At 41.0% G+C, this 27,423-nt stretch overlaps 1 protein-coding gene across 9 annotated transcripts in view; it reads right to left on the minus strand.

Annotated features, from left to right (window-relative positions):
• Window positions 1-27,423, minus strand: part of ABI2 (abl interactor 2) — a 122,303-nt gene that overhangs the window by 5,367 nt on the left and 89,513 nt on the right. For 4 of the 9 annotated variants that reach the window (XM_050969596.1, XM_050969594.1, XM_050969603.1 and 1 more), the window contains 7 exons: window positions 25,189-25,286; window positions 20,773-20,919; window positions 19,537-19,661; window positions 18,295-18,474; window positions 15,046-15,204; window positions 7,485-7,571; window positions 6,963-7,136 (listed from right to left, as the gene is read on the minus strand). In XM_050969596.1, coding sequence (XP_050825553.1) covers window positions 6,963-7,136; window positions 7,485-7,571; window positions 15,046-15,204; window positions 18,295-18,474; window positions 19,537-19,661; window positions 20,773-20,919; window positions 25,189-25,286 — 970 coding nt within the window. The remainder of the gene's footprint in view (window positions 1-6,962; window positions 7,137-7,484; window positions 7,572-15,045; window positions 15,205-18,294; window positions 18,475-19,536; window positions 19,662-20,772; window positions 20,920-25,188; window positions 25,287-27,423) is intronic. The other 5 variants (XM_050969601.1, XM_050969599.1, XM_050969600.1 and 2 more) reach the window with 3 other exon arrangements.

Consider the following 27,423-nt stretch of genomic DNA (forward strand, 5'->3'; position numbering starts at 1 on the left):
TGCTTTCAGATGTTCTCATTCACAGGCCCATAAAAGTCAGAGATGGGAACTGAAGCAGGATCTTGTCCTTTGAGAAGCATTCATGTTTCAAATTTAAAGTATTTTCTTCTGGCCAGATACACTTTCACCATGAATACAGGTTTTCCCCCAAAAAACAGCTAATGCTATATTGTGTAATTTCAAGATTATTCTTTTTTTATCAACACAAGATATAAAGGATAGATAAAACACTAGAGGTCTTGTTAATGCAGTAATTGTACCATTTAAAGTTTAGACATCTGTTACTGCACATGAACGTTAACATGTTCAAAACAAAATTTTAATGGAATAGACTCCATATATATAAATATGTAGTACAAAGTATATATGTAGTACAACACATTGGTGTAACACACAGTAATTCTTCAACAGGATTGAGCACATTATAGCATGAAAACTACTGATACACGACAATACCACTTCTGTGGCAACAGTTGTCTTATAAACTTAATGAGATACCAGTAGCTTTCAGTGAAGAACTGTAAACGTTTTAAACAATTTGATCAAGGACACTTCTGTTACCAATCCCACAAAATCCAATCTCAGCCTCTTTTCCTCCACTAACTACAATCCGATGTATAAATGCATTACTCCTTATAAGGAGTTCACACATCCCAAACTCCAGATTCCCTACTTGTTCCCAAAGCCTCCAAGCAAGAAACAAGGGAATTAAGGGCATGATTATGACAAGCAGACTTTTTTTTTTTTATGTGAAAGGAACTGTTAGGTCAGTAGTTGTCAAACTTTTGTACTGATGACCCCTTTTACACAGCAAGCCTCTGAGTGCGACCCTCCCTTATAAATTATAAACACTTTTTTAGTATTTTACACTATTATAAATGCTGGAAGCAAAGCAGGATTTTGGGGTGGAGGCTGACACTTCACAACCCCCCACGTAATAACCTTGTGACGCCCTGAGGGGTGACGACCCCTAGTTTGAGAACCCCTGTATTAGGTGCTTAAGGGCTGAAAGAATGATGAATCAAGATGTCTCTTTCCCTTAGTAAAGTGGGAGAAAAACTCCTTAGCTAAACAGAATAGTTACTCATTTCCTGGGAGCTTGGTCTGTGGAGTTTATTTCACAGGCAGAAAGCTCACTTTATGAATAGTACAGGGATTGCACTTAACATTTACACCATTTTGAAAGAGTCTACTGGTTTGAGACACATTTCCTATACTTAAAATGGGGAACATCATTGGAACCGGAAATCTCTTAAAACAGGACACAGACCACTGTGTCTATTGAACGCTGACTGTACGACTTTGCATTAAAATGTGTGACCATACACATTTTAATTTTCAGCACTCAACTGCTTTCCCCTCCCGGCCCCAAGAAGCTAAGACTCCTAGCTGAAGCATCCTGATGTCTGATGAGCTGCTAAGCCTAAAACCTGAGTACACCTGCTGGCAGGTGAAGGGCTGTCCTGAACTTGTTGGGTAACAGCCATCACCTGAGGCCTAGTGAGGTTTCTGGGCCCCGCTGTGCTGGTAAGGGTACATTTCTGGCCACTAAAGCTTGAAAAGGGAGACATAGCACAACAGTACAATTCCTTTCACCAGTGGGGGTGGGGCAGGAGAAGAGTACTGGCTGCATTACATTTCCTCATCAATCAGGTAATATATGGATACGTTTGAAGTTGGAATCCTGCGTTTTCTGTGGGGCCTTATATTTGTAACAATACTTGGTACTCCTTTATCAGATAAATGACAGACATTCCCAATTTTTTGCCCTTTGGGGCACTCCTCAACTCCCCATATCAGATTCACCTTTACGGTCATTTCAGAGCGTAGTTATTTTGGCTGGTTAAGTGGCCTAAAACAGTCCTATGACCACCTCATCTACAGCCTCAACCCACAAGGAATGTGCACTATGGATTTTCTCTCAGATCTCCTCTTTCCAAAGAGCACCAAACTTCCTTCACTAACAAACTGGAGCCACCTTTTACATATTTGTTTGTTCAAAACTAGGTAGCCTTCAGAACTCAAATCTTCCCCACCCTGGTCATTCAGAGCCAGAAGAGTCAGGTATAGTCTCCAACTCTCCTACCTTACCCCTTGGACTCCATTCACAGACAGAGTACTGTTTAAAGGTTGTTGTAACTCTGTAAAGACTCGCCCAACAAAACCATTCTGTGGGAATCGGGGGTTAGGGATCCCCCAAAAGATCCTTGATAAGCTCAGAATGAAACTCCACCTCTACGACGACATCTGAGAATAAGCGTTGGAGGGCTCATCTGGGAGCTGCCATTGTGGAGCAAAAGGAACCTGCCTTGGGCTTCTGCAAAAGCTAATGGGTGGGAGGAGGGAAGATTCAGAAATTCCTTCACAGTGGAAATCATTTACAAACCAACAGTTCCCCCTTTACCCTGTTCCATATGGGAATGTGCATAATCCTGACATTGCCATTCAAAAGAGATTTGGAAGAGTCACTCTGAAGGCTGATAAATAGTTGTCTTGCTGCTATCTTAGGCTTACCCATTTGAATTCTTTAGCCTTTGTCTGTCTAGTCCTACCTACATGGCTCCTTTCATCTGAGGATATCTGTGCTTCATCCAGGAACTGCTCCCCATCTCAAATATTTAACTTCTTCATGCCCAAATCTCTCAAAATAAAATGACTAAAATGGCTTCATGGGGAGTCATGTTCATTATGGTTCTGACTTTCATATCAAAACTTTCTCAATTCATACGTAAGAGGTTTTTCCTCCCCTAAGAATTGGCACTGCAAATTCGCCCTGGGACATGGAAGTTATTGGCGTGTATCCATCACAAAAAGATTCTTTGAGTGCCCCCAGTTAAACCTGGGCAACCAGGCTGAAAACAATGGGGTGGCCCAACTGGAACCAAAGGCAGATATTCACCCTGCAACCGGAATGCAATTAATTCTGCTGAGGCAGAAAGGACAGTTACCTGTTCTGTAACTGGTGTTCTTCGAGATGTGTCGCTCATGTGTATTCCACAGTAGGTGTGCGTGCTCGCCATGTGCACTGGTGCTGGAAATTTTTCCCTCAGCAGTACCCATAGGGGGAACGCTGCTGCGACCCCTGGAGTGGTGCAGCTATGGCGCGCTATAAGGGGAGCCGCACACTCCCCCCCACCCTCAGTTTCTTCTTGCCGGACCACCTCCGACAGAGGGGAAGGAGGGCGGGATGTGGAATAGACATGAGCAACACATCTCAAAGAACGACAGTTACGGAACAGGTAACTGTCCTTTCTTCTTCGAGTGCTTGCTCATGTGTATTCCACAGTAGGTGATTACAAGCCGTGTCTGATGGAGGTGTGTAGGAGTTTAGATTCCCTGGCTGAAGCACAGCCCTACCGAAAACAGTGTCATCCCTGGTGTGGGAGACGATCGCATAGTGCGACATGAACATGTGTACTGAGGACCAGGTAGCGACTTTACAGATGTCCTGGATAGGGACATGGGCCACATAGGCAGCCAACGAGGCCTGAGCCCTTGTCGAGAGAGTCCTTACAATAGGTGGTGCAGGAACCCTTGCTAGGTCATAGCATGTGTGGATGCACTATGTAATCCACCAAGAAAGCCTCTGGGTGGAGATCAGCTGGCCTCTCATGCACTCGGCTGAAGCAACAAAGAGTTGTGAAGATGTGCAGAATGGCTTAGTCCTGTCCAGATAAAAGGCCAGAGCCCTGTGCACATCAAGCATACGGAGGCAGCGCTCCTCGTTAGAGGTATCTGGCTTAGGGAAGAAGACAGGTAACAAGATGTCATGACTCATGTGAAAGATGGAGACCACCTTGGGGAGGAATGCAGGGTGTGGGCAGAGCTGAACCTTGTCTTTGCGAAAAACTGTGTACGGGGGATTGCAGCTCAGGGCCCTGAGCTCCGAGACCTGCCAGGCTGACATGATGGCCACGAGGAAGGCTACCATCCAGGAAAGGTGAGACCACGAGCTTGTGGCCAGGGGTTCGAATGGGGGCCCCATAAGGCGGGATAGCACCAAATTTAGATCCCACTAAAGGACAGGAGTCCTAACATAAGGGAAGGATCGATCTAGTCCCTTGAGGAAATGCCCGGTCAAGGCATGGGAGAAAACCGAGCAGCTCTGGACCGGCGGATGGAACACCAAAACAGTCGCCAGGTGCACCCTGACAGAGGAAGGGGCCAGGTCTTGAGTTCTAAGGTGAAGCAGGTACTCAAGGGTAAGTTGGAGCGAGGCAGACACTGGGGAAACACCCCGCTCACCTGCCCACCTGTAGAATCGGGACCACTTTGCCACGTAGGCTCGGCATGTGGATGGCCTCCTACTTTCAAGAAGGGCATGTCTGACCCCCTCTGAACACATTCTCTCCTCCGCATCTAGCCACTGATCAGCCACGCTGTCAGATGGAGGCTGGCCAGGTTGGGGTGGAGGTGGCGGCCCTAGTCCTGGGACAGTAGGTCCGGGTGGAGTGGCAACGGCCGGGGAGTGGCCATGAGCAAGCCCAAGAGGGTCCCGTACCAATGCTGTTAGGACCACGCTGGGGCGACCAAAAGGAAGCGTGCTTTGTCCATTTTTACTTTCTCCAGCACCTTGGCAATGAGGGGAAACGGGCGAAAAGTGTAAAGGAGCTGACTCGATCATGACAGGAGGAAGGCGTCCAAGATCATGTTCCTCCCTACACATCCCCGGAGCAGAACCTGTTGCAATGGCAGTTCTGTCAGGTCGCAAACAGGTCTACTTGGGGAGTGACCCACTCTTGGAAGAGTTGATGAGTGACCTCCGGGTGAAGCGACCACTCGTGTTGGGAGGAGAAAACCCTGCTCAAGCAGTCGACCTGCGTGTTGTTGGCACCTGGCAGGTGGAAAGCCTTCAGGGAGATGTCGTGGGCTATACAAAACTCCCAGAGGCTGAGGGCCCTGACTTCCCTGACATTTATGTGAAGGGATAGCTCTCCGGTGGACCACAAACCTTGGGTCTGTGAGGTCCCTCTGTGTGGCCCCCAGCACAAGTCTGACGTGTCGGAGACTAGGTCCAGCGACGGGGTTGGGTTCTGGAAGGGAATTCCCTGGAAAATATTGGCTGGGCAGGACCACCATTGTAGCGTGGCGATCACCTGTGTCAATACCGAGAAGACTTTGTCCAGTTTGTCCCTGGCCTGGGAGAACTCTGAGGCCAACCAGAGCTGGAGGGGCCTCATATGAAGCCTGGCGTGGCGGACCATGTACGTGCATGCTGCCATGTGGCCCAGGAGCTGTAGGCATGCTCTGGCCGTGATAACGGGGAACTCCGTGACCGAGGCTATAAGCCCCTTCAGGGTCTGGAACCTGTCCATGGGAAGGGAGGCTGTGGCCTTGGAGGCATCCAGGAGAGCACCTATGAATTCTATGTGCTGCACCGGAACCAATGTCAACTTGGCCCCATTTAAGCAGCCAGTCGTCGAGGTAGGGAAATATCTGTACCCCTCGGTGTCTGAGGTAGGCCACCACGACCACCATACATTCGTGAACACCCTGGGCGCGGTGGACAGGCCAAAGGGGAGGACCGCAAACTGCACTTCAACTTTAGCTGGCCCACCAGCTTTGAATCTTATTCCTGCTCTAACTAGCAACTATGTCACACTTCTTTAAAACCCTGCATTAGTAACACAACAAACAGTTGCAGTCTCCTTTTTTCTTCATTGGATTAAAGACCAGTGAAGTTTTCCTGAGGTCCAGGTGACAAGACTACCAGAACTTTAGTGAAGATTGCTCTCTACAAGTGTATTTGGAGTTAGGAAATACCATAACAGCCAAAAAAGTGAGAAGTCTCACACGTGGAAAGTTCTCCTCAGGAAATACTTGAGACTCACTGTTCCTTATGAACACAGTAACAGGGCAGCAGGCTTCACACAACAGAAAATGCCTCACAGCATAAGCAGTGTCAGCAAGCAACAAAAACAGAGTGAATGCTGAGCACCCTCAATACTTCAGGGTACAAAGTAAAAAGCAAGTGTTAGTACCTTGCCTGGTACTTGCCTTCCAAAGTTTCACTTCTCAAACATACTTTGCTTAAACCAGAAACTTTTTCTAAACTTGTCTCTGTCAAAGTAACATGCAAAATTTCAGATAGCTTTTTTTTTTTTTTTTTAAGGGATCAAGGAAAGTTTAAAACTGGAATTATAATAGAAAGCCAGTTGCAGCCTTAACTATAGCATCATTACTGTGACTCAAACACAAGCACATCAAGGGGCAGGAACATGGAAGAAAAGCTATTTAAACTAAAGGATTATGTTGGTAACAAAAACAAATTAGTATAATGGGCCATGAATAAATTCAGGCTGGAAATCAGAAGACGGTTTCTAACTATGAGAAGTGACTGGAAAACCTTCCAATGGGAGCAGTGGGGATGGGCAACCTAAAACTAGTTTTAAGAATGAGCTTGATAAATTTACGAACAGGATAATATGATGGTTTGCCCATGAAAGCAGGGGCCTGGACTTAATGACCCAGGAAGTCCATTCCCTCTCCTATGTTCCTGATAACCTTGCAGAATGTACTTTACAGGCACCGTCTCCAGTACAATGGGAAGAGGGGAGAAATCAGCTGGGATACCACACAGTACTGTACTCTTAATATGCAGTATTGTGTTAGTAAAGCAATATGCAAGAAACCTGTCCTATATAGCAACGACTGATATTACTAGACACATGGTGGCATCCTAGAGAATTCGTTTGAATAAAAAAAAAACCACTGAAGGGAATCAATTTTCCAGCCAGACCAAATCTCTAGAATCACAAATTACATGGACTGACAGGAAGGTGACAAAGTAACTTCTTTAGGAATTGCAGATTAATGATATAAAAGCTTGATTATCCAAAGCAAGCAACAGACCTATTGAAAGATTCTCATTTAATACATGTAAATTCTGAAGTTAGGGTTTTTAGCAAAAGAGTGTAGAACTGACAATACCACCATCTCTCTCTCTCTCTCTTTAAACCTACCCTTTTCTAAATAGGTCCTTGGTGCCCATGGAGGGTCCTCTTCAGCATAAGGATCACTGTACTCAACCACAGCTGCCTCCTCTTCTTCATAATCTTCTGGGGGTGGAGGTGGAGGTGGGGACTCATCAAAGACTGGCTCATCGACAGGTGGAGGAGGAGGGGGAGTATCTGAAACTAAAAATAAGCAGCAAGATCAGCATGAAACACCCTCTAGAACTACAGTTGCAGATTAAAAGTAGTGGTCTCTATTCAAGAGCTTTCTAACTAGTTTCACGGGGACCTAATGCTAGAACTTAGGAACAGAAATACAGTAAGACACTAAGCTGGGGAGGGGAAAGGATCACAGTCTCTTGACAAATATTTTTCATCTTGTTTGTTTTTTCCTGTTTTATCTGAAATTCACCAAACAAAGCAAAGTATTGAAAAGCAGAATTCTGGCTATGTACAGCTGTGGTTTTTCCACACATGAAACAAAGGCCAGACTCAATGCCCAATCATAGCACAAGGAAGAAACAAACTTACTATTTTCTTGAACTCTGGCCACAAATCCCATCAGTGGTAACTGTGGAGTTACCTGTAGGATGGAAGGAGGAGGAGGAGCAAGGGATACTGCAACAAAGCAGTAAAAAAGACAAATAAATTAGAAATAAGTAACACAACAAACAGGAAACTAGGCATGTCCATAATTCAGGTACTACAGCAACCTACCAAAGGAGGTGTGACAAAAAGGATGACATCCAAAAGAGAAGAGTTTTAAGAAATGTAAATATCACTTGCAGCAAGTTTTAGTTCTCTCTATTTGAAAATTCCCATGCCCATTCCTTTTCATAACACCAAAAACCCAGTTTAAGAACTTGTTTCATCTAACTACCAGGAAGATACGTTCATCTCTTAAACTCTATTTTTATTGGAAAAGAATAAACAAGAGAGTTTTTCCTTTTTGAGCAACAACATAATATTGATTTGTTGACAATGTTCAGGTAACCATGCTGGTCTGAGGAGATTAGAGTGACATGGTGGGTGAAGCGGAGTGATTACCCTCTCCTGCCCTGCGGGGCTTGAAACAGCCCAGGAGAGGGCTGTGGCTGGGGCAAGAAGCCTGGGCTGATTGGGGAAAACAGGCTGAGCTGGGGCCATGCCCCAATCAGGCCCATCTGGCCCCTATAAAAGGCTTTGAGCCCAGGCACTCTCCCTCTGCCTGTAGAGGGAGAAGGGCCTGGCTGCAAGGTGCCAAGAAGGGACCCAAGAGTGGAGCAGGGCTGGAGAAAGGCCTAGGGAGCTCCGGCTAGGAAAGCCCCAGGCTGAAGGCCTGGTAAGGCCCATCAGGTATTGGGTTGCAGGGGGCAGCAGGTCTGAACCCCCTTTGCCTATGATGTGTGGCTTACACTGCAGTCTGCCCCAGTGAGCGGGGGGCTAGATGGGGACTGGCAGTAGCCGAACACTGAGGCAAAGTAGAGACAGTGGGTGGGGGTTCCTCTGGGAGGGGGAGACCCTGAGGCTCTAAGGGATACTGCCAGGGGAGCAGCACCCAAGACAAGGGCACCAGGGTCCTGGGAGGGACATGGGGCCAGCAGTAAGGCGGATCACCGGCCTGCAGAGGGTGCTCTGCATGCTGCGAGAGCTAATTCCCTGAGGATGACCAGCAGGAGGCGCGCAGGGGTGAGTCTGCACGCTTACAGTGGGTGGGGTAATATCTTCCACTGGACCAAGTTCTCTTGGATGATCTCTATGTAAGCTTGAAAGCTTGTCTATTTCACCAACAGAAGTTGGTCCAATAAAAGACATTACTTCACCAACTCTCTCTCTAATGCTGTGATCCCCTAACTGTGGGCTGCACGCCCCCAGATGGGTATGGAGGAACGATTTTTTTGGGGGGGGGGGGAGGTGCGGTTGTGTTGGGGCCTGGGGCAGCCCACATGGGGGACAGGGAGGGACTGCCACCCAGCCACACTCTGGCCTCAGGTCTCTCCCCTGCCAAGCCCAGCTCTGCCGTCATTCCCTCTCCGTGCCCAGGCCAGCTCTGCCTCTAGTCTCAGCTCCTACCCCATCCCCCAGCTTCATCTTCAACCCAAGCTCCTCTGTGGAGTCAACTGTGCTGGAGGGAGGGCAGACTTTTTGAAGATACTTTTTGAAACAGCTCCTAAAGAACTGTACCCATAAATCTTTCACCAGAAGGGATTTAGCTAGACACCCCGCCGAAACGACCTCAGGAGACAAGCAATTCACTTGTGTTAGGTGTGAATGAGAGAAAGATAACCCTTGAGAAACTGCACACACTTGGAAGATGAAGGAACCTTCAGTACTTCTCTTCTAAACTTTTATTTTCAGGGGCCTAGACTCACTTTAAAATTCCCTCAAGAGAATTAACTGTAGAGGAAATATAAATTTGAGGGGGTAGTGGGGAATGAACAATTTAAATAGTTTTGTTTGAAGGCAGAGTAAAAATATTTAACTATCTAAGATCATTTCTCCATCACCCTTATTAACTTCCTTTAAAAAGTAAGTACAGTGTTCTCATTAAAATAAAGGGCTAAAAATCTGAGTATATGTATGACCTGTACAAAACATTGGTGTGTTAAAAGTAGGACAGTATTAAGATAATAATTTTATTTTGTAAAGAAACTTGGCATTCTTTAATGTAGCATGTCTACACTTTTTATTTTGCAACTGATATGTAAAATGGGTTAGTTAATATTTTGAAAGGGTTGCTATGGATTGTCAGTCAATATCTTTTAGTGGAGATGTCAAACAGAGGTCCTGGCTATTTGTGATCACTAAAGAGCCTGCTGTACTTCATAAGATTAGTCTTGACATACAATTTTTATTTCTGTGATCAGCAACTCTTTAATGATACCTTAGGTACAAGTTATCATGATTTGATCACATTTATAATGTCCAAAAAGAATAAAGTCTAAATCAGACTACTTGGTCCTTTAAAAGAGCCAGAAAGCTGAAAACAATCATGAGCCAAATAAGCTAGGAGAAGAATTTAATCAAAAAAAATGTGAATATTAATTGGGAGACATTAAAAACACTTTAGTAGATACCCAAAAAGCCACAATCAAGGAAGACTACCATGCTGGTTTAAAAAACCAACCTGGTTTAGGGAAGAAGTAAAGACAGCTATAAAAATAGAGAGAACAGAAGAATGGGGAAGTTGATAGTAACAAATACAAATCAGAAGCCAGGAGTTGTAGAAATTTGATAAGGGAAGCAAAAGGGCACAAGAAGAAATCTATAGCCAGTAAGGAGTAGCTTTTTAAAGTATATTAGGAACAAAAGGTATCCTAACAATGGTATTGGTCCACTACCACACAAAAAATGATAGAATCATCAATAAAATTTCAGAAGACAGCCAAATTTTCAATAAATATTTCTTTACATTATTTGAAAAAACAGATGTAGACTCATCATAACACTTATCCTTCTGAGATACTAGTTGAATTAAGTTAAACAGCAACTACTAAAGTTACATATTTTTAAATTAGCACATCCAGATAACTTGCATCCAAGAGTTTTAAGAGAGCAGGCCAAGGAGCTTGCTGAACCATTAAGTTGATTTTTCAATAAGACTTGGAACACTGGGATAGTTCCAGAAGACTGGAAGAAAGCTAATGTTATTCCAGTGTTTTAAAAGAATCACAGAATATCAGGGTTGGAAGGGACCTCAGGAGGTCATCTAGTCCAACCTCCTGCTCAAAGCAGAACCAATTGCCAGATAGATTTTTACCCCAGTTCTCTAAATGGCCCTCTCAAAGATTGAACTCACAATGCTGAGTTTGGCAGGCCAATGCTCAATCAGATGACCTAGGTAATTATAGGCCTGTCAGTCTGATATCAATTTCAGGCAAGATAATGGAGTTGCTGATCAGGGACTCAACTAATCAAGACATAAAGGAAAGCAATTACTTAATGCCAAACACCATGAGTTTATGAAAAACAGATCCTACCAAACTAACTAAATTTTTTTAATGAGATGACAAGTTTGATAAAGATATTAGTGTTGATGTAATACACGTAGCCTTCGGTAAGATGTTTGACTTGGTACCCATGACTATTTTTATTAAAAAAATAAAAATATAAAATTAACAGGGCACACATTGAATGGATCAAAAACTTGGCTAACTGATAGGTCTCAATGTAATTGTAAATGGGCAGTAATCATTGAGCAGGCCTGTTTCTAGTGGGGTTCTAGAAAGATCTGTTTTGGGCCCTAATTTTTTTAATCAGTGATCTGGAAGAAAACAAAATCATCACTGAAAAAGTCTGCAGATGACCCACAAATGGGGGAGGGAGGAATCAAAATATTGAAGAGGCCAGGTCATTAATACAGAGCAATCTGGATTGCGTGATAAACTGGATGCAAGCAAACAATATGCTTATTAATACAGTTAAATGTAAATGTGCACATCTAGAAACAAAGCAGGCCATACTTACAGGATGGGGGACTCTTGCCTAGGAAGAAATAACTCTGAAAAAGATTTGGGGGTCAGAGTGGATAATCAGCTGAACATAAGTGCCCAGTACGATGCTGTGACCAAAAGGACTAATGTGATTCTGGGAGGCATAAACAGGGGAACCAAGAGTAGGAGTAGAGAGATTAATTTACTATGTATCTGGAGCTGGTGCAACCACTGCTAGATACTGTCTCTTGTGGTGACCACAATTCAAGAAGAATTTTGCAATGGGTTCAGACATGAGCCTTGAGAATGATTAAGGGATTAGAAAACCTGCCTTATAGTGACAGACTCAAGGAGCTCATCTCATCTAAGGGGTGACTTGATTAGAGTAAGAAAGTTTATGCTCAAATAACCTTTTTAGTCTCTAAGGTGCCACAAGTACTCCTGTTCTTTTTGTAGATAATCACTGTGATAGATGTGGCAATTTCCTGCAATATCCAGGACAAACCTTACTAAATTAAATTAAAATTAATTCAATGAAGTTTAAGCATTTTAGGAATTTGTTGTATCAAAAACGAAAAGTGTATGTATTTTTGTGGGATTGTGTCACTTCTCTAGGGGGAGATGTGGCCAGTGTAAACCTTGGGAAGTGTTATGTGCCTCAAAGGACTATTTTAAACAATGCACCAGGCAAACAAAGTTAAGTGGAGTTCCCACCATCTCTGGTTATGCAAAGATCCAACCTTCTGAAACTTCACCTGGAAGAGGGGACTGTTGTCTGGCTCATCACCTATTCAGGGTCTCTGCAGATCTTTATACAGTTTGGGTCTTTGAAGTGACTCAGAGATTGGGGGGTGGGGGTCTTGTTCTGAGCTAACAGCTGTTTTGGACTTCTACTCACAGAAAAAATCCCTTCGTGGTGTCTGAAGAACTCATCAACTGCCAGAGTCCTTACTGGAGTTGGGGTGTTTTCTGGTTCTTCTTTTTTTTTTTTTTTTTAAAATAGATTATTAGGGTTGGAAGGGACCTCAGGAGATCATCTAGTCCAACCCATGATCAAAGCAGAACCAATCCCCAAATGGCCCCCTCAAGGATTGAACTCACAGCCCTGGGTTTAGCAGGCTGATGCTAAAACCACAGAGCTATCCCTCCCCCTCTTATCAGCAGGCATATAGATTTGTCTGAGGAGCCTGGCGTCTAGAGGGGGTGCCCTTGCTGGACACAAAGGGGGAATACAAGTGCAGTTTCCCTGAACTGTAACAATCTCACTGATCCTCTCTGATCTTGGAATCTATGAAAAGACTAGGGATGTTAATACCAGCGCTCTGTACATACTCTAACTCAGCTAATTTTGTTTTATCTGAATTCCTCCCTTTACTTGCATTTGGGCATGGTACACTTCACTAAATATAACTGTTGAGCAATATTACTGAGTATTACTAAGCACTGGTGTCTCATCCCAGAAGCAATTGCATTTCAGTGATAAGCTAAGTGATTGTAATCTAGGTGCCATCTTTTACTCAGTTCTCCTTCTTTCCTGCAATGAAAGACTGTCATAAAATCCTCTTTATCCTCAACAGTAATTTGCAATTGCTAGTAGTTCTTCAGAACCCAGTTTTAGTCATATTTATATAAAAGGCATGCTTACATCCCCACAGCCTTCCAAAAAACAGCCTCACCACTGCAGCATAAAAGTTAAATAGCCTTAGTACTGCTATCCAAAAAGGAAAAGAAAAAAAAAATTCATGCTGAAAGCAATATAAAACATAGCAGAGGGAAAATGCATCAATATCCCCTGCACAAAATCCACACAATATGAGAAAAAAAACAGTACTGCTTTCTTGAAAAAAAAAAATGCCACATATTAAATGGGATGAACCTGATCTGACATCCCTGCTTCTTCTATCCTGATAATCTCCAAAGGCCTTTCCTTCACCACCACCCCTCCACTGGTCTCCCCAAACTTTAAGATCTGTTCTTTCCCCCACCCTACAGTAGGGCTAAGCAGCAGCTATGGTCTCCCATCCTGCCAATGCTTCCTCCTTCTACGAATGGAGACCGCAGCTCCCACTCGTCATATGTTCAACTCATGGATTCTAACTTTGCGAGTCCAAAGGCTCCCCTTCCCTTCCTGGGAGTCCAGATACACAGATCCTGCCTTAATACCCCTCTGAATACAACTAAGATTCCACATTCTGCCTGGTCATTGATTTAGGAACATCTTCTGCTGCATCTCCTTATTTATGCTGTGCCAAGTATCCCTGCCATTGAAATATTTTCTTTGTGATTTATAGTTCAAGTGAATAATCCTCTTAATCATTACTTTCTTCTTGGGTAAACAGACTGAATTATGGTTACATAATTTATTTACAGAATATCTGGCATCTTTTACAATACAATAGTGGTAACTTCCAAAGGACGTTTCATTAAAAACAGAAATACAGAACAGTGGTCAAGAACACTCTGGATATACTGAAAATCCTCTTTACTTCAGAAGGCATTTCTTTTTAGTTGTATCTGACGCTATTTCCTTTTCCTTCTCCCTCTATCTTTTTTCACCCTTCAACATGCCTATAAATGTACACTACAAATACTATAACTCAAGCAGATAGTATAATTTAGTCATGCATCTTCACTCCCCCACCCACCATTACTACCTCGTCCTCCTGGATTCAAATAAATGTCTCTTTGAGGCTAGCTAGCAACTAGAGATAAAATGATATGTTTGAGTTTGATCAAATCCCTTAGGCCAGATGCTGGAATCTGGGCATAATTTCAAGATAAATATACAATTTAAAACTGCAGAACTGTAGAATAGCATCATTGCACCACTTGCACATATCTAGCTTAAGTATAAGAAATTTGAAAATCAATAATCGTCAAACATTCCTATTGAATCTCTCTGCATCTTCTGTATAAAGGAAAATCTGTTCTGAAGCTAAACATCTTCCCCTCTCTAATCAGAAATGTGGGCAAGAGGTCTGGTTATATGAATGGCCAGCACTTTCCTACTCAGATACAGAACATGTCGCTTCTTGTTAAGCCTCAAAATTGAGCAGATAAGAATTCAACCTTCTACTTTTAGAGAAGGGTCACCAGTTAGACTAAACCAGCATATATGAAACTTGACTCCTGTGGCAAAGGTCCTCTTACCTGCCATATCTAGCACCAATGAAATCCTGACCCTAGATGCCTGATAAAACACACTCCAAGAGGAAGGCCTGCGTCCTAGACTGACCATTATTCAGGAGAGAAACATAAGTCTCCAGGCGGAAGTAATGGGAACCCAGGATTCAAATAGTTCATGAAAGATCAAACACTCTACCCACACCAGGATTGGAACAACAGGGGTACTGCAGATCAAGAATGAGATTCACCGGATGTGCCGTGTAACGGGGATTGTGTGTAATGCCTCCCCACACAGTCTTGTCAAGTCAGACACTTGTTTTACAAACTCACTTCAATTAAAAATAAACTATTGTAGGCTGTTTGCATTAATGGGAACCGAACACCTTATATGTGGACAATAGGCTTACCAGGGCTACCAATACTGTTTTAGAAACCACCAAAAGCAGCTCACAAAATCTACTGTGGAAAGAGCGCAGTCTCAAACAGACTTCACTGCTTTGAAGTTATGAACCCGTTGGTGTTTTGGATTGGATATACTGAAGTAACCCTCTTACCTGGGTTCTGGCTATAAAAAGGCCCTCCATTCATCTGGTTCTGAAGGCTCGTTTGCGAAGTGATGGAAGGAGGGCGCCTGTATGGCAAAGAGCCCCCTATTGTTGGGGGTGTATGCCGGGAGGCAGGTCTGTTCATGCTGTAGAACTGAACAGGGTGACCTAGGTTAGAAAGAAAGATGTGTTAGCAGAGAGAAAAGATTGAAGTCTGGCTTTTTAATGCCTACATTCAAGACTTATTCCAAGGATTGAATTGGGGGAGGGGTAGGAAACAGTAAGTCTGCATCTTAAGAGCATTTTGTTCAGTTGCCAGATCAGCTGAACGTTGCAGAATACTGACACAAGGAAAAATAACTCTTGCTCAACTGCTATACTTAGCACCACCAGCAAAAGCAAATACAGAAATGAGGAACTTTAGCTTTAAAATGTTAGAATTGGAGGACACTGTTTCCAGTTAGTAATATTATATGATGCTTCATAATAAATGTATATTCATGAATGGAGGTCTTTTTCAAACTGAACTAGAATTTCAGGTAGAGATGCTTCATCTCTTTGTTAGCTAGCCAAGTGTCCAAATCACTCACAATGGACCCGCTAATTCAACTGGAAGTCATCTGTAGGGACCACAAAGATGTTCTATTCTATGACTAAAGACCACAGGCATCTCAGGAGCATCACAGCCACAGCTCTCAGGAAATGCGTGGAGGATCATTTTGGGGGAATAAAAAAGAACAAACAGCTTGGGCAGAGGAAAGGGAATCCAGTACAATGTTCCAATGTATTAGAAAAATTTTAATTGACTCAACCCTTAAATACCACCTCTCTATTCCAACCAATGTTAACATTGCAACACACACAATTTCTATATCAAACTGATTCAGGCATCTAGTAAATAATGTGTGCTTACCTTAAACTACACCACAGAAATCACAACTAGAAGACTAGTAATTTAACTTGAATCTCATTGTCATCACACATGAACTAGTCATAAACCATGATGTTAAGCTACCATATGTTTACATCTAATTAAAGCTCTGAAGCACGTTATTGACACTAACGTAAACTAGACAGTTTTCAGTTTGCATGGTTCCCCCTCCACAACATTACAGGTGAATCTCATGATTGTAAAAAACCCAAGGGTTACCCTCCCCAAAAAAACCCTCAACCCAGTGAATTTCTGTCCTTCTCTCATTTTTTGAATGTCACTCTGATTGATGAAACCTTTGCTTAAAGCTTTTTTTTATGTATTAGAAACATTAGGGTGCAATTTCAGTCTGCTAATGAAAGCTTTAAGCTAACAGGGAAGTGATGAGATCACAAAGGTTCTTGTTATGCCTATTAGGAAAGAGTAAGAAGGTAGGGGAGGAAGAGAATGGGTGGAGTTACTGGTAGGTGGAGAGGGATGCTACTAGTAGGTAGAGTCAATGGAAGGCAGGAGGCTTTTTATCCATTAAGAATCTGCATTCCTGTCTGGCCAGCTTGGCATCAGCCGTGGTCTTTTTAGCATATCTGGACTGGCCAAAATATCACAACATCTTGTTTACCTTTTCAACACTAATTCTGTTATCTGTATTCATTGGAAAATACAAAAGAGTAGACTGAGAATTACTGGATTATTGTTTTACTTAAAGAATTTATAACAATGTACTTGTTGTATTTAAGGAATAAATATGCTCAAAGTCAATCACACATAATAGGTTTTGTTTCATAAAATTAGTGGCTTTTCTATTGGTCTTTTTATCCCTAAAAGGATAAAAACAATGAGTTTCTTCAGGCTGGGGAAAATCACAACCCTGTAAAACAAAACTATTATTCTCATGCATCCTATTTCAGGGAAGTCATCTGAACACTAGGCTAATACAAGGAGAAACTGGGCACCTCTTATTTTATTCCTTAACAAAGGGAAGATAGTAAATTATTTTTTAAAAATCAGATAATCTGAATTTTTATTAAAGGACTTGAGTTTTTCACTTCTATTTAATTCTGATTGTTTTATCAAAAATCCACAAGTAGTGCAGTTTAAGACCTAGAGACCTGTAACATTTTTCATACATCAGTGCATAAAAACCTGAAAATCAATCCAACTTCTGGCTGATCAGTCTCATCTTCTAACTGCACAAATACTTCAGACATTATGATGATTTGTTGCCACTGAGATTCATCACAGCTCAGGTGCCTCTACAGTTATTGTAAGAATTCTTATATATGAGATTAGGAAATAATGATACATGCTTAATTTTACCCTTTAACTAAACACTAAAAGAATATTTTTCTGGCATGTTACAAAATTTCTAAATAAGCCTGACTGTAGACCAAAGTTATTAAACATCTGAACTAATACAGCTCTGTGATCAGAAGCAGAACCCATTACAATCAGCTACTGCAAATACATGTAAGCCATTTTTGATATATAAAACAGATCTTTACATAACAATACTACATCCAAAATCAAACAAAAGGCAATACATACTAGTCTTACATTATATTTAGTAAATAACAGGTTGAAACTTCAGCAATTAAAGAAATAAAATAAATATGCAGAGTGGCTTTATAAATGTTAAGAAAGCAAGCTTGAGTACATGCAATATATATCACCTATTGAACAAAGTCTTTGGGCAGAAAATGACTCAATTTGGGTATTAAAACTTCCATTTCACTAGTAGTGAATCAAGAACGTATGCCTCTTTTGCAACAACTAATGGAAAGGAGAGATGTTGGCCCAAGACACCTCATGGTTCTACCCTACCAAATTCACAATCCATTTTGGCCAATTTCATGGTTGTAGGATTTTAAAAATCATAAATTTCATGATTCCAGCTATTTAAATCAAAAATTTCATGGTGTTGTAATTGTAGGGATCCTGACCTAAAAAGGAGTTGTGGTAGGGAGGGGGTTTGCAAGGTTATTGTAGGAGGGTTACGGTACTGCTACCCTTACTTCTGTGCTGCTGCTGGAGAGTGGCAGCAGCTGGCCAGGATCCCAGCTCTGAAGGCAGAGCCACCGCCAGCAGCAATGCAGAAGTAAGGGTGGCTCGCATTATCTGTACTGCTGCAAACATACAATATAGTGGTTGTTTACAGGACTAATACTCTGAATCTCCTGGAAAAACAGGTGTTTTCCAACTAAACTCATATCCAATAAAACCAAACCAGAAAAAGCCATAAAGATCAATGACTCCTAAGGATCTCTGAAAAGCCTCAGATTCTGTTCACATCTTGGTTCACCTGTCTATGAAATGGAGCAGACACTCACCTGCTGAGGGAGTGGAAGAAACAGCAGGGGGAGTTGGAGAGGTGATGCCATCAGCAAGAGGCTGGGCTCCTGCAGCTGCAGCATCTGGGGCAGCGGAGGGGGCAGTAGCAGGAGCAAGGGGGGAAGGAGCAGGTGCAGAGGTAGCAGGAAGGGGAGAAGTGCCAGCTGAGCCAGCAGGGGCTATGTGAAAAGAGGTAAAGTTAATACAGAGATCAGGTTAGCAAGGATCAGAAAAGCCTTCTGACAATTCAGTGTTAGATATTCAGTAAACGTTAAATGTTCTAGCACAAAAAGAGGGGATGAGAAAAAAATGAAGCTTATATTAAAAGAGCATTCCAATATATGCAGCAAATAAGGGTACCTGGATCAAGAAAGTCTGCTATCAATTACAGATGTAGAAACCAACGTCTGTACTTCTCAATGAAAGTCATTACTTTAAGAAAGACTGCTTTCTCCCTTTGTTAGTTACTCTCCAATCTGCAGCACAGAACTCTGTAGCTTTTGTACCAAATTAAACATATTGCAAAGGGAAGCCAACAGTTTCCCATAGCAATTTTTGGCCCAGAAAAATAGTTTTTCAGAACACAATTTATGCTAAATAATGTTTTCCTTCATTTCATTGAGAAGAATGAGGAAAGAAGCACACAGAAAATCCTCAACACTACGTGAGCAAAAGAAGGGAGAATACAAATACCATTTTCTGTGAACCAAATGTGTTTATGTTTGACGGACTGCCTTTTCCATGATAATCTGCTCTGCTTTCATGAGTATACTGAAGATTTACTTTACTGCGTCCTTGCCTTTTTAAAAAAAAATAAATCTAAGCTTCTAATAAACTTCTAGATGCCTACATGAACAGAAAGCAAATGAAAGACCATTTATCTGGCTAAAAGGACAGAGACACACTGTTTTCTTGGAACAGTGCTGTGTCCTATCTAGTCACATCTAGTCAAAGAGCTCCTGTCTCAGCTGGCTTAAATGAATCAATAGTTTTGATTAACCAATTGACATAAAAGGCAAACAGACAGGAAAATATCTGCATAACAAACATTTCCACACTCAGGGAATATCAGTGCACCCACATTTTAATTATTAGCACCAAAACAATGTTAAAGTTTGTATGGTTCTGGAAAAGCTGGCTTAAAAAATTCTCAGAGATTCAGAGTCTTGTAAACACAACAGTAAATAAACGAAAACATTCGGACTTGGACAGAAAGAGAGGAAGGTGAGATTCCTATTTACCTGGATAGACGCTAGGAGGAGATGGAGTGGGGACAGCAATAGGTACACCCACACTTCCACTTCCACTGTTCTCTCGACTGCTGCTCCGACTACTTGGGTGGCTCCCTCCACTACTCCCACTGCTGCTAAAGAAACCAAAGCCACCAAAACATAAATAATCTGGTCCACAGAGAAAATACATAAAAAACATACAGTGGAAACTTGCTACTTCACACTAATGACTGGAAGAAACAAAGAACTGAAGTTGATATAACAAAAATCATTTTTCACAAAAGCATTTAGTTTGGATCAAGAATGTTCATTCATTTGGCACTAGCAATCTAACAAGTATATATGGCCTTTTGAAAAGCTAATTACCATGACATCATTGCTGAGTGGAGAGACAGAGCTCATTTTTGTACAGATTACAAAAAGTGGATTAGCAAGATTCTATTATATATGCTTCTACATTAAGTATTGTTGGGAGTAGAAGGGTTAAATCTATCAACATTTCCTGAACTCAGTAAAGTCACGTTTTTTCGTTTTTAGAATGGATATGGTATAAAACTATTCGCTAGCCTCCTTAAATGTTTTTAAAGAAGAATTTAACATTTCAAGAGAGAGAATTTTAGCTCTGATGTGGCATCTTATACTTCTGACAATTCCTAGGACTGATGAAGTCTTCTAGTGGTCAGTGAGACAGGAACAGTATCTTCTGTTATACATCATAACTGTGGTCCATCTCTGGGTTCAAAGCTTGTGGTTTCCTCATTTATATGTTATGATTACTTCATTTTTACAGAACTGTTTAGCACTGTTCAACCTAAAGTCTCAAGATCTTTTATTTTTCAAAAAACTTCGCTTATGAAGCACAAGCAATTTGTAGTCTTCCAATAAGCATACCTCATAATTTGCACACACAAAATAATCTCCTCAAATCTTTGTAAAGATTAAATAGTGATGTTGCAAAGTTCCATATTACTATGACTGTTTCTACTATACTATTTTACAAGCATGTTATGAAGTACTATGTCTTACAAAATTAAAGTGTAATTGTGGGGAAAAGAAGTAAATTTTATGATGGAATATTCTTGTTTTAATTGTGTCCTTGTGTCAATGCACAATGGGTTTCCCAGTCAATAGTGTATTAGTGAGGTTCTATTGTAGGGTCTGGGTCTGATTTTAATCACAGCAGTGCATCTTGTATAGATTACTGTATTAGGCCAAACATATTCTGTGCAGGAGTAGGCTGAATACCTGTATGTGCGATTCCTCTGATTCACAGAAGCTGTTCTAACAGGGCTCTGTTGCGAGGGAGCCATATTACGTGTTGGGCTAGGTACATAGTCATTTGGTACCACTGGAGGACGCACAGGCTCCAGTGTGCGATAGGGAGAGTGACGCCTGGACAAAAAAAAGCAATATGCACAGAAGCAAATTTAGTCAGAATATAGCGCAGCCACAGATCTTTCACCAGTTATGTGTAGCAAAATCTAAGGGACTCAAAAAAACAGTTTTTCCACACATCTGCAATATCCAGTTTATGACCAGGGAGTGGAGAATGGGATTTATGCTCTCCATTTCCCAAACCCTTTTCCTATGCAGGAATTTTCTGTTTTGCATATTTTATTGATCTGAATTGAGCAGTTGAGGAGTCAGTTTGCCTTTCCACTACTAAATCAGAGTAGTCTGCATACATGTAAATATCTTATTTTGAATTTAACACAATAAGCTCTGTTTCAGGACCAGCCATTACATGAACATAAGAATGGCCATACTGTGTCAGACCAATGTTCATCTAGCCAGTATCCTGTCTTCTGACAGTGGCCAATGCCAGGCGCCCCAGAGGGAATGAACAGAACAGGTAATCATCAAGTGTTCCATCCCCTGTCACCCATTCCAAGCTTCTGGCAAACAGAGGCCCATCTCTGCCCCTCCTGGTTAATAGCCATTGATGGACCTATCTTCCATGAATTTATCTAGTTGTTTTTTTTTAACCCTGTCGTAGTCTTGGACTTCACAACATCCTCTGGCAAGGAGTTCCACAGGTTGACTGTGAGTTGTGTGAAAAAATACTTCCTTTTGTTTATTTTAAACCTGCTGCCTATTAATTTCATTTGGTGGCCCCTAGTTCTTCTGTTATGAGAAGGAATGAATAACACTTATTTACTTTCTCCATACCAGTCATAATTTTATAGACCTCAATCATATCCCCCCTTAGTCATCTCTTTTCCAAGATGAGAAGTCCCAGTCTTATTAATCTCTCCTCAGATAGCAGCCATTCCATATCCCTAATCATTTTTGTTGCTTTTTTCTGAACCTTTTCCAAGTCCAATATCTCTTTTTTGAGATGGGGGGACCACATCTGCACACAGTATTCAAGATGTGGATGTACCATGGATTTATATAGAGGCAATATGATATTTTCTGTCTTCTTATCGATCCCTTTCTTAATGATGCCCAACATTCTGTTCACTTTTTTGACTGCTGCACACATTGAGTGGATGTTTTCAGAGAACTAGCCTCAATGACTCCAAGATCTCTTTCTTGAGTGGTAACAGCCAATTAAGACCTCATCATTTTATATGTATAGTTGAGATTATGTTTTCCAATGTGCATTACTTTGCATTTATCAACACTGACTTTTATCTGCCATTTTGTTGCCGAGTCACCCAGTTTTGAGAGATCCTTTTGTAGCTCTTTGCAATCTGCCTGGGACTTAATTATCTTGAGTAGTTTTGTATCATCTGCAAATTTTGCCATCTCACTGTTTACCCATTTTTTCAGATCATTCCTAAATATGTTAAATAGGACTGGGCCCAGTACAGACCCCTGGGGGACACCACTATTTACCTCTCTCCACTTTATTTCCTATCTTTTAACCAGTTACCAACCCATGAGAGAACCTTCCCTCTTATCCCACGACTGCTTACTTTGCTTAAGAGCCTTTGGTGAGGGACCTTTTCAAAGGCTTTCTGAAAATCTAAAAGGACTACATGCACTGGATCCACCTTGCCCACATGCTTGTTGACTCCTTCAAAGAATTCTAGTCGATTGGTAAGGCATGATTTCCCGTTACTAAAACCATGTTGACTATTCTTCAACAAGGTGATGTGCATCTGTGTGTCTGGCAATTTTGTTCTTTACTATAGTTTCAACTAGTTTGCCCAGTACTGAAGCCAGGCTTACTGGACTGTAATTGCTAGGGTCTCCTCTGGAGCCCTTTTTAAAAATTGGTGTCACATTAGCTATCCTCTAGTCATTTGGTACAGAAGCTGATTTAAACGATAGGTTACAGATGACAGTTAGTAGTTCTGCAATTTCATCTTTAATACCATCTGGTCCTGGTGACTTATTACTGTTTAGTTTATCAATCTGTTCCAAACCTCCTCTAATGACACCTCAGTCTGGGACAGTTCCTCAGATTTGTCACCTAAAAAGAATAGCTCATATTTGGGAATCTCCCTCACATCCTCAACCGTGAAGACCAATGCAAAGAATTCATTTAGTTTCTCCACAATGGCCTTATCGTCCTTGAGTGCTCCTTTAGCATCTCCATCGTTCAGTGGCCCCACTGGTTGTTTACCAGGCTTCCTGCTTCTGACGTACTTAGAAATTTTTTTTTTATTCCTTTTTGAGTCTTTGGCTAGCTGTTCTTCAAATTCTTTTTTGGCCTTCCTAATTATATTTTTACACTTCACTGGCCAGAGTTTTTGCTCCTTTCTATTTTCCTCATTAGGATTTAACTTCCACTTTTTAAAGGATGCCTTTTTGCCTCTCACTGTTTCTTTTAATTTGTTGTTTAGCCACGATGGCTCTTTTTTTGGTTCTCTCTGTTTTTTTAATTTGGAGTATACACTTAAGTTGAGCCTCTATTATGGTGTCTTTAAAAAGTTTCCATGCAGCTTGCAGGGATTTCACTTTTGATGCTGTACTTTTTAATTTTTGTTTAACTAACCTCCTAATTTTTGTGTAGTTCCTCTTTCTGAAATTGAATGTTACAGTGTTGGGCTGCTGTGGCTGTGGTGTTTTCCCCACCACAGGGATGATAAATTTTATTATACTATGGTCACTATTGCCAAGCAGTCCAGCTATATTCACCTCTTGGGACCTGATCCTGAGCTCCACTTAGGACTAAACCAAGAATTGCCTCTCCTCTTGTGGGTTCCAGGACTAGCTGCTCCAAGAAGCCGCCATTTAAGGTGTCAAGAAACTTAATCTCTGCATCCCTTCCTGAGGTGATATGTACTCAGTCAATAAGGTGATAGTTGAAATCCTGCATTATTATTGAGTTTTTTATTTTACTCTCTCTAATCTCCATGAGCATTTCACAGTCACTATCACCTCCTGGTGAGATGGTCTGTAATATATCCCTACTGCTATAGTCTTATTATTTAAGCACGGAATTACCATCCATAGAGATTCTACGGTACAGCTCGGTTCATTTAAGATTTTTACTTTATTTGATTCCACGCTTTCCTTCACATATAGTGCCACCCCCTCCCCTTCAGCACGACCTGTTCTGTCCTTCCAATATATTTTGTACCGTTATTACTGTGTCCCACTGACTATCCTCCTTCCACCAAGTTTCTGTGATGCCTATTATATCAATATCCTCATTTAATACGAGGCACTCCAGTTCACCCACCTTATTATTTAGACTTCTAACATTGGTATATAAGCACTTTAAAAATCTGTCACTTTTTAGCTGCCTGCCTTTACATGATGTAATCGAATGGAACTTTTTTTCATTTGACTGTTTCTCATCAGAGTCTACCTGTATTTTATCTTCCGTTTCTCCTCATTAGGACATAGGGAATCTTCATTTATAGATCCTCCGCTCCAAACCACATGCTCCTCTACACCTGTCGGCTTTCCCCCAGACCTTAGTTTAAAAACTGCTCTACGACCTTTTTAATTTTAAGCACCAGCAATCTGGTTCCATTTTGGTTTAGGTGAAGCCCGTCCTTCCTGTACAGGCTCCTCCTTTCCCAAAAGTTTTCCCTAGTTTCTAATAAATCTAAACCCCTCCTCCCTACACCATCATCTCATTCACACATTTAGACCCCACAATTCTGCCTATCTAATTGGCCCTCTGCGCAAAACCAGAAGCATTTCAGAGAATGCAACCATGAATATGCACCACATCAATGCAATAACTAGAAGGGCTGCTGTTCCTCAGGACATAATTCGTAAGGACTCTTATCAGGTGAAGAAAATGTAGAATTCAGGTTCATAGCTCCACTGGAAAGCACATTTTACCCTTCACTGCATATATGCCCAACCTGTGGCAAGTATGTCAATTTAGATATTACGTTAGCTATTGCAGATAGACAGTACAGCTTGTCAGAAAAACACACCACTAATTCTATCCACCACAGATAATACAAGCCAAAAATCAAAGAAAGGCTTCCTGAATAAAACTTCTAATGACTTTCATTATCCACAGGCAGCAACACAATACCTACAATTTAAGATGTGGTCAGTACAAAGGATGGTGGTAAAACTTCTCCAAGCCTCACAGCCCATCTTTAGATGGTGGACAAGAAGCAAGAATAAGGAAGATGTTTAAAAAAATTTCCATGGTAGAAATGTAGGTGTTCAGCTGTTTAGGAATATCTCTTCCCCATCTACTCTCTACGAAAATATTAAACTTATAGTAATTGTACTCACCCAATAGTTCCTTTTCCTGACATTGGTGGGCTGGGTGGTTTCTGGGTAGGTGGAGTAGTACGAGGCAGACCACCCATCTTCATATTCTGTGTACTAACCTGCATGAAAGAACGGAGGAAAAAAACAGCCTTTACTATACTCAGACTTTAGGCAATCAGATAGCAAGATTCCCTGAAAATTCATTCTATAGTACTAAAGAGACAGGGGAAGGTTTAAACTGAAAAAACTGAGAGGCCATGCATCTCATACGCAACTTCTACTCTGCTAAAGATCAACAGTTGCACTCAAAGGACTCTTCGTTATGTGGGGTTTGCAAAGATTTGTATATAGAAACTGCATTTGCCTTTAGGCCATCACATGAATATTAAATCTCTGCTGATGTTGATTTATTTAATCCAATTAAAAATTCCTTTTAGCAGGGCAACTAAGTAGTTTTTTCTTTTGTTTTGTTAATTTGTTTAAGATAAAGAGCAGTTATTTCTGGTTGCACTGTTTAATGTTAATTGCCCCATACTGTTTGAGAATGGACTTTAAAAAAACTAGAGGATTAAGCAGGGTTCATACTAGGCCACAATACAGGAATTAATATAACTAAAGAGCAGCTAAACTTTAGAAAAGTTATTTTTATATTCAAAGTATGCTCCCATAGAACTAAACTCTCTCATTTTAAGATTTAATATAAAATTATGCTTTAAACAAGAATGCTATATATTGTAATGTTTTCACATTAATATACCACAACTATTTAATGAACATAAACTACAGATATACATTTAGTTTGGCTACATGTTTTGTAACGGTCTAAGCTAAACTAAATCTCTAGTTTGTGGAATAGGAAAAAAGAAATCATGAATACTACTGATGTGATCTTTCCTGTTTTCTTCCTTCGAAAACAGTGAGATAATCAGAAACTACGAACTCAAGTTAATATTTCACTATTTAAGTCATCAGCATCAACGTTGACTGATCTCAGTGCTGACTGACAACATAATTACTACTTACATCATGAATTATAAACATCAAAACGTTTTTGATGTATTCACCAAGCCAATTAATAGCTCTCTCTGACTGCATACAAAAGGTAGATACAGCAGGAAGAGAATTTATACACATATATTTAGGGAGGATCTATAAAATCTCTTTTTAATCTATGAGCCCTAAATCTATTCCCCATCCTATAAATAATGTCAAATGATTCGTGCTAAATAATTTAGGGTTTTAATTGTTTTTACATTGGTTATTTCCCATTATTAAATACTCTTTACACTCTCCTTTTCTGATACCCATCCATGCTGTATTGCACACAGCTACAGAGTATATCATTTCCAACATATATTATTCCCAAATAACGTGCAATATTTCCAGAAAGTAAATCCCCCTATTTATAGAAAAGGCTCAGTGATCAAGTTGTTAGTGATGTTTAGAAATATTCTTAGAGGCAAATTACACCCTTTCAATCGCTCCAAAAGCCAAGCAGTGTTTATTTGTGTTGCCGTTTAAATGACAGAGATTATTTAAGGATTAATATATTATCCTGACACACTGAAATTTGACTCCTATATAGAAGGTGAAAACAGAAGATGGAAATCTCAAAGCTATGCTGCTTTTAGCTTGCCAGGGAAAAAAAAAAAAAAGTTAAAAGAACTGACTATTGAGATTTTTAGAATTTTTGAGCCAGTAAAAGTCTCAAATGTTCTGATCAGTTTTACAAACATATCTTGCAAATAGCATCATAAAGTCCTTTAAGCCAACTTTAAGCAACATGAAAACTAAAGTTACTTTAAGTGAAGGGCTAGGTAAGCACTGAACTACATCAATTTGAGGAGGAGAGGGAAAGTGTATAATGAAAGGAAAGTGAAATTTATTCTATACACGGAACATGGAAAACACATCCCAAAAGCTGGTAGTTTTGTTTTTTAAAGTTGCAGCATCTCCATCTTCTTTCATCAAACTTGTCGGTATCACTCACTTACCTGTCCAAGTTGTTTAAAACAAATGTCCTTTATTAATGTTAGCCCCTAGGTCACTTCTTATGCAGGGGACGTCAATCACACATTAAGCTCTATGAGTAGGATTTTCAAAAGTCTTCAGATGGGAACAGAGTTCGGCCAGTGGGAGCACTTTCGAAAATTCCATCCTAGATATTTCAAACCTCCCTTAAGCGTCTATCACTCAGGGACACAAACTGCATCTTAACCACTACCTATAGGATTACACTTAAACTATATGATTAAA

The sequence above is a fragment of the Gopherus flavomarginatus genome, chromosome 10 (genome assembly GCF_025201925.1).
Source record: "Gopherus flavomarginatus isolate rGopFla2 chromosome 10, rGopFla2.mat.asm, whole genome shotgun sequence".
Lineage (NCBI taxonomy): Eukaryota > Metazoa > Chordata > Testudines > Testudinidae > Gopherus > Gopherus flavomarginatus.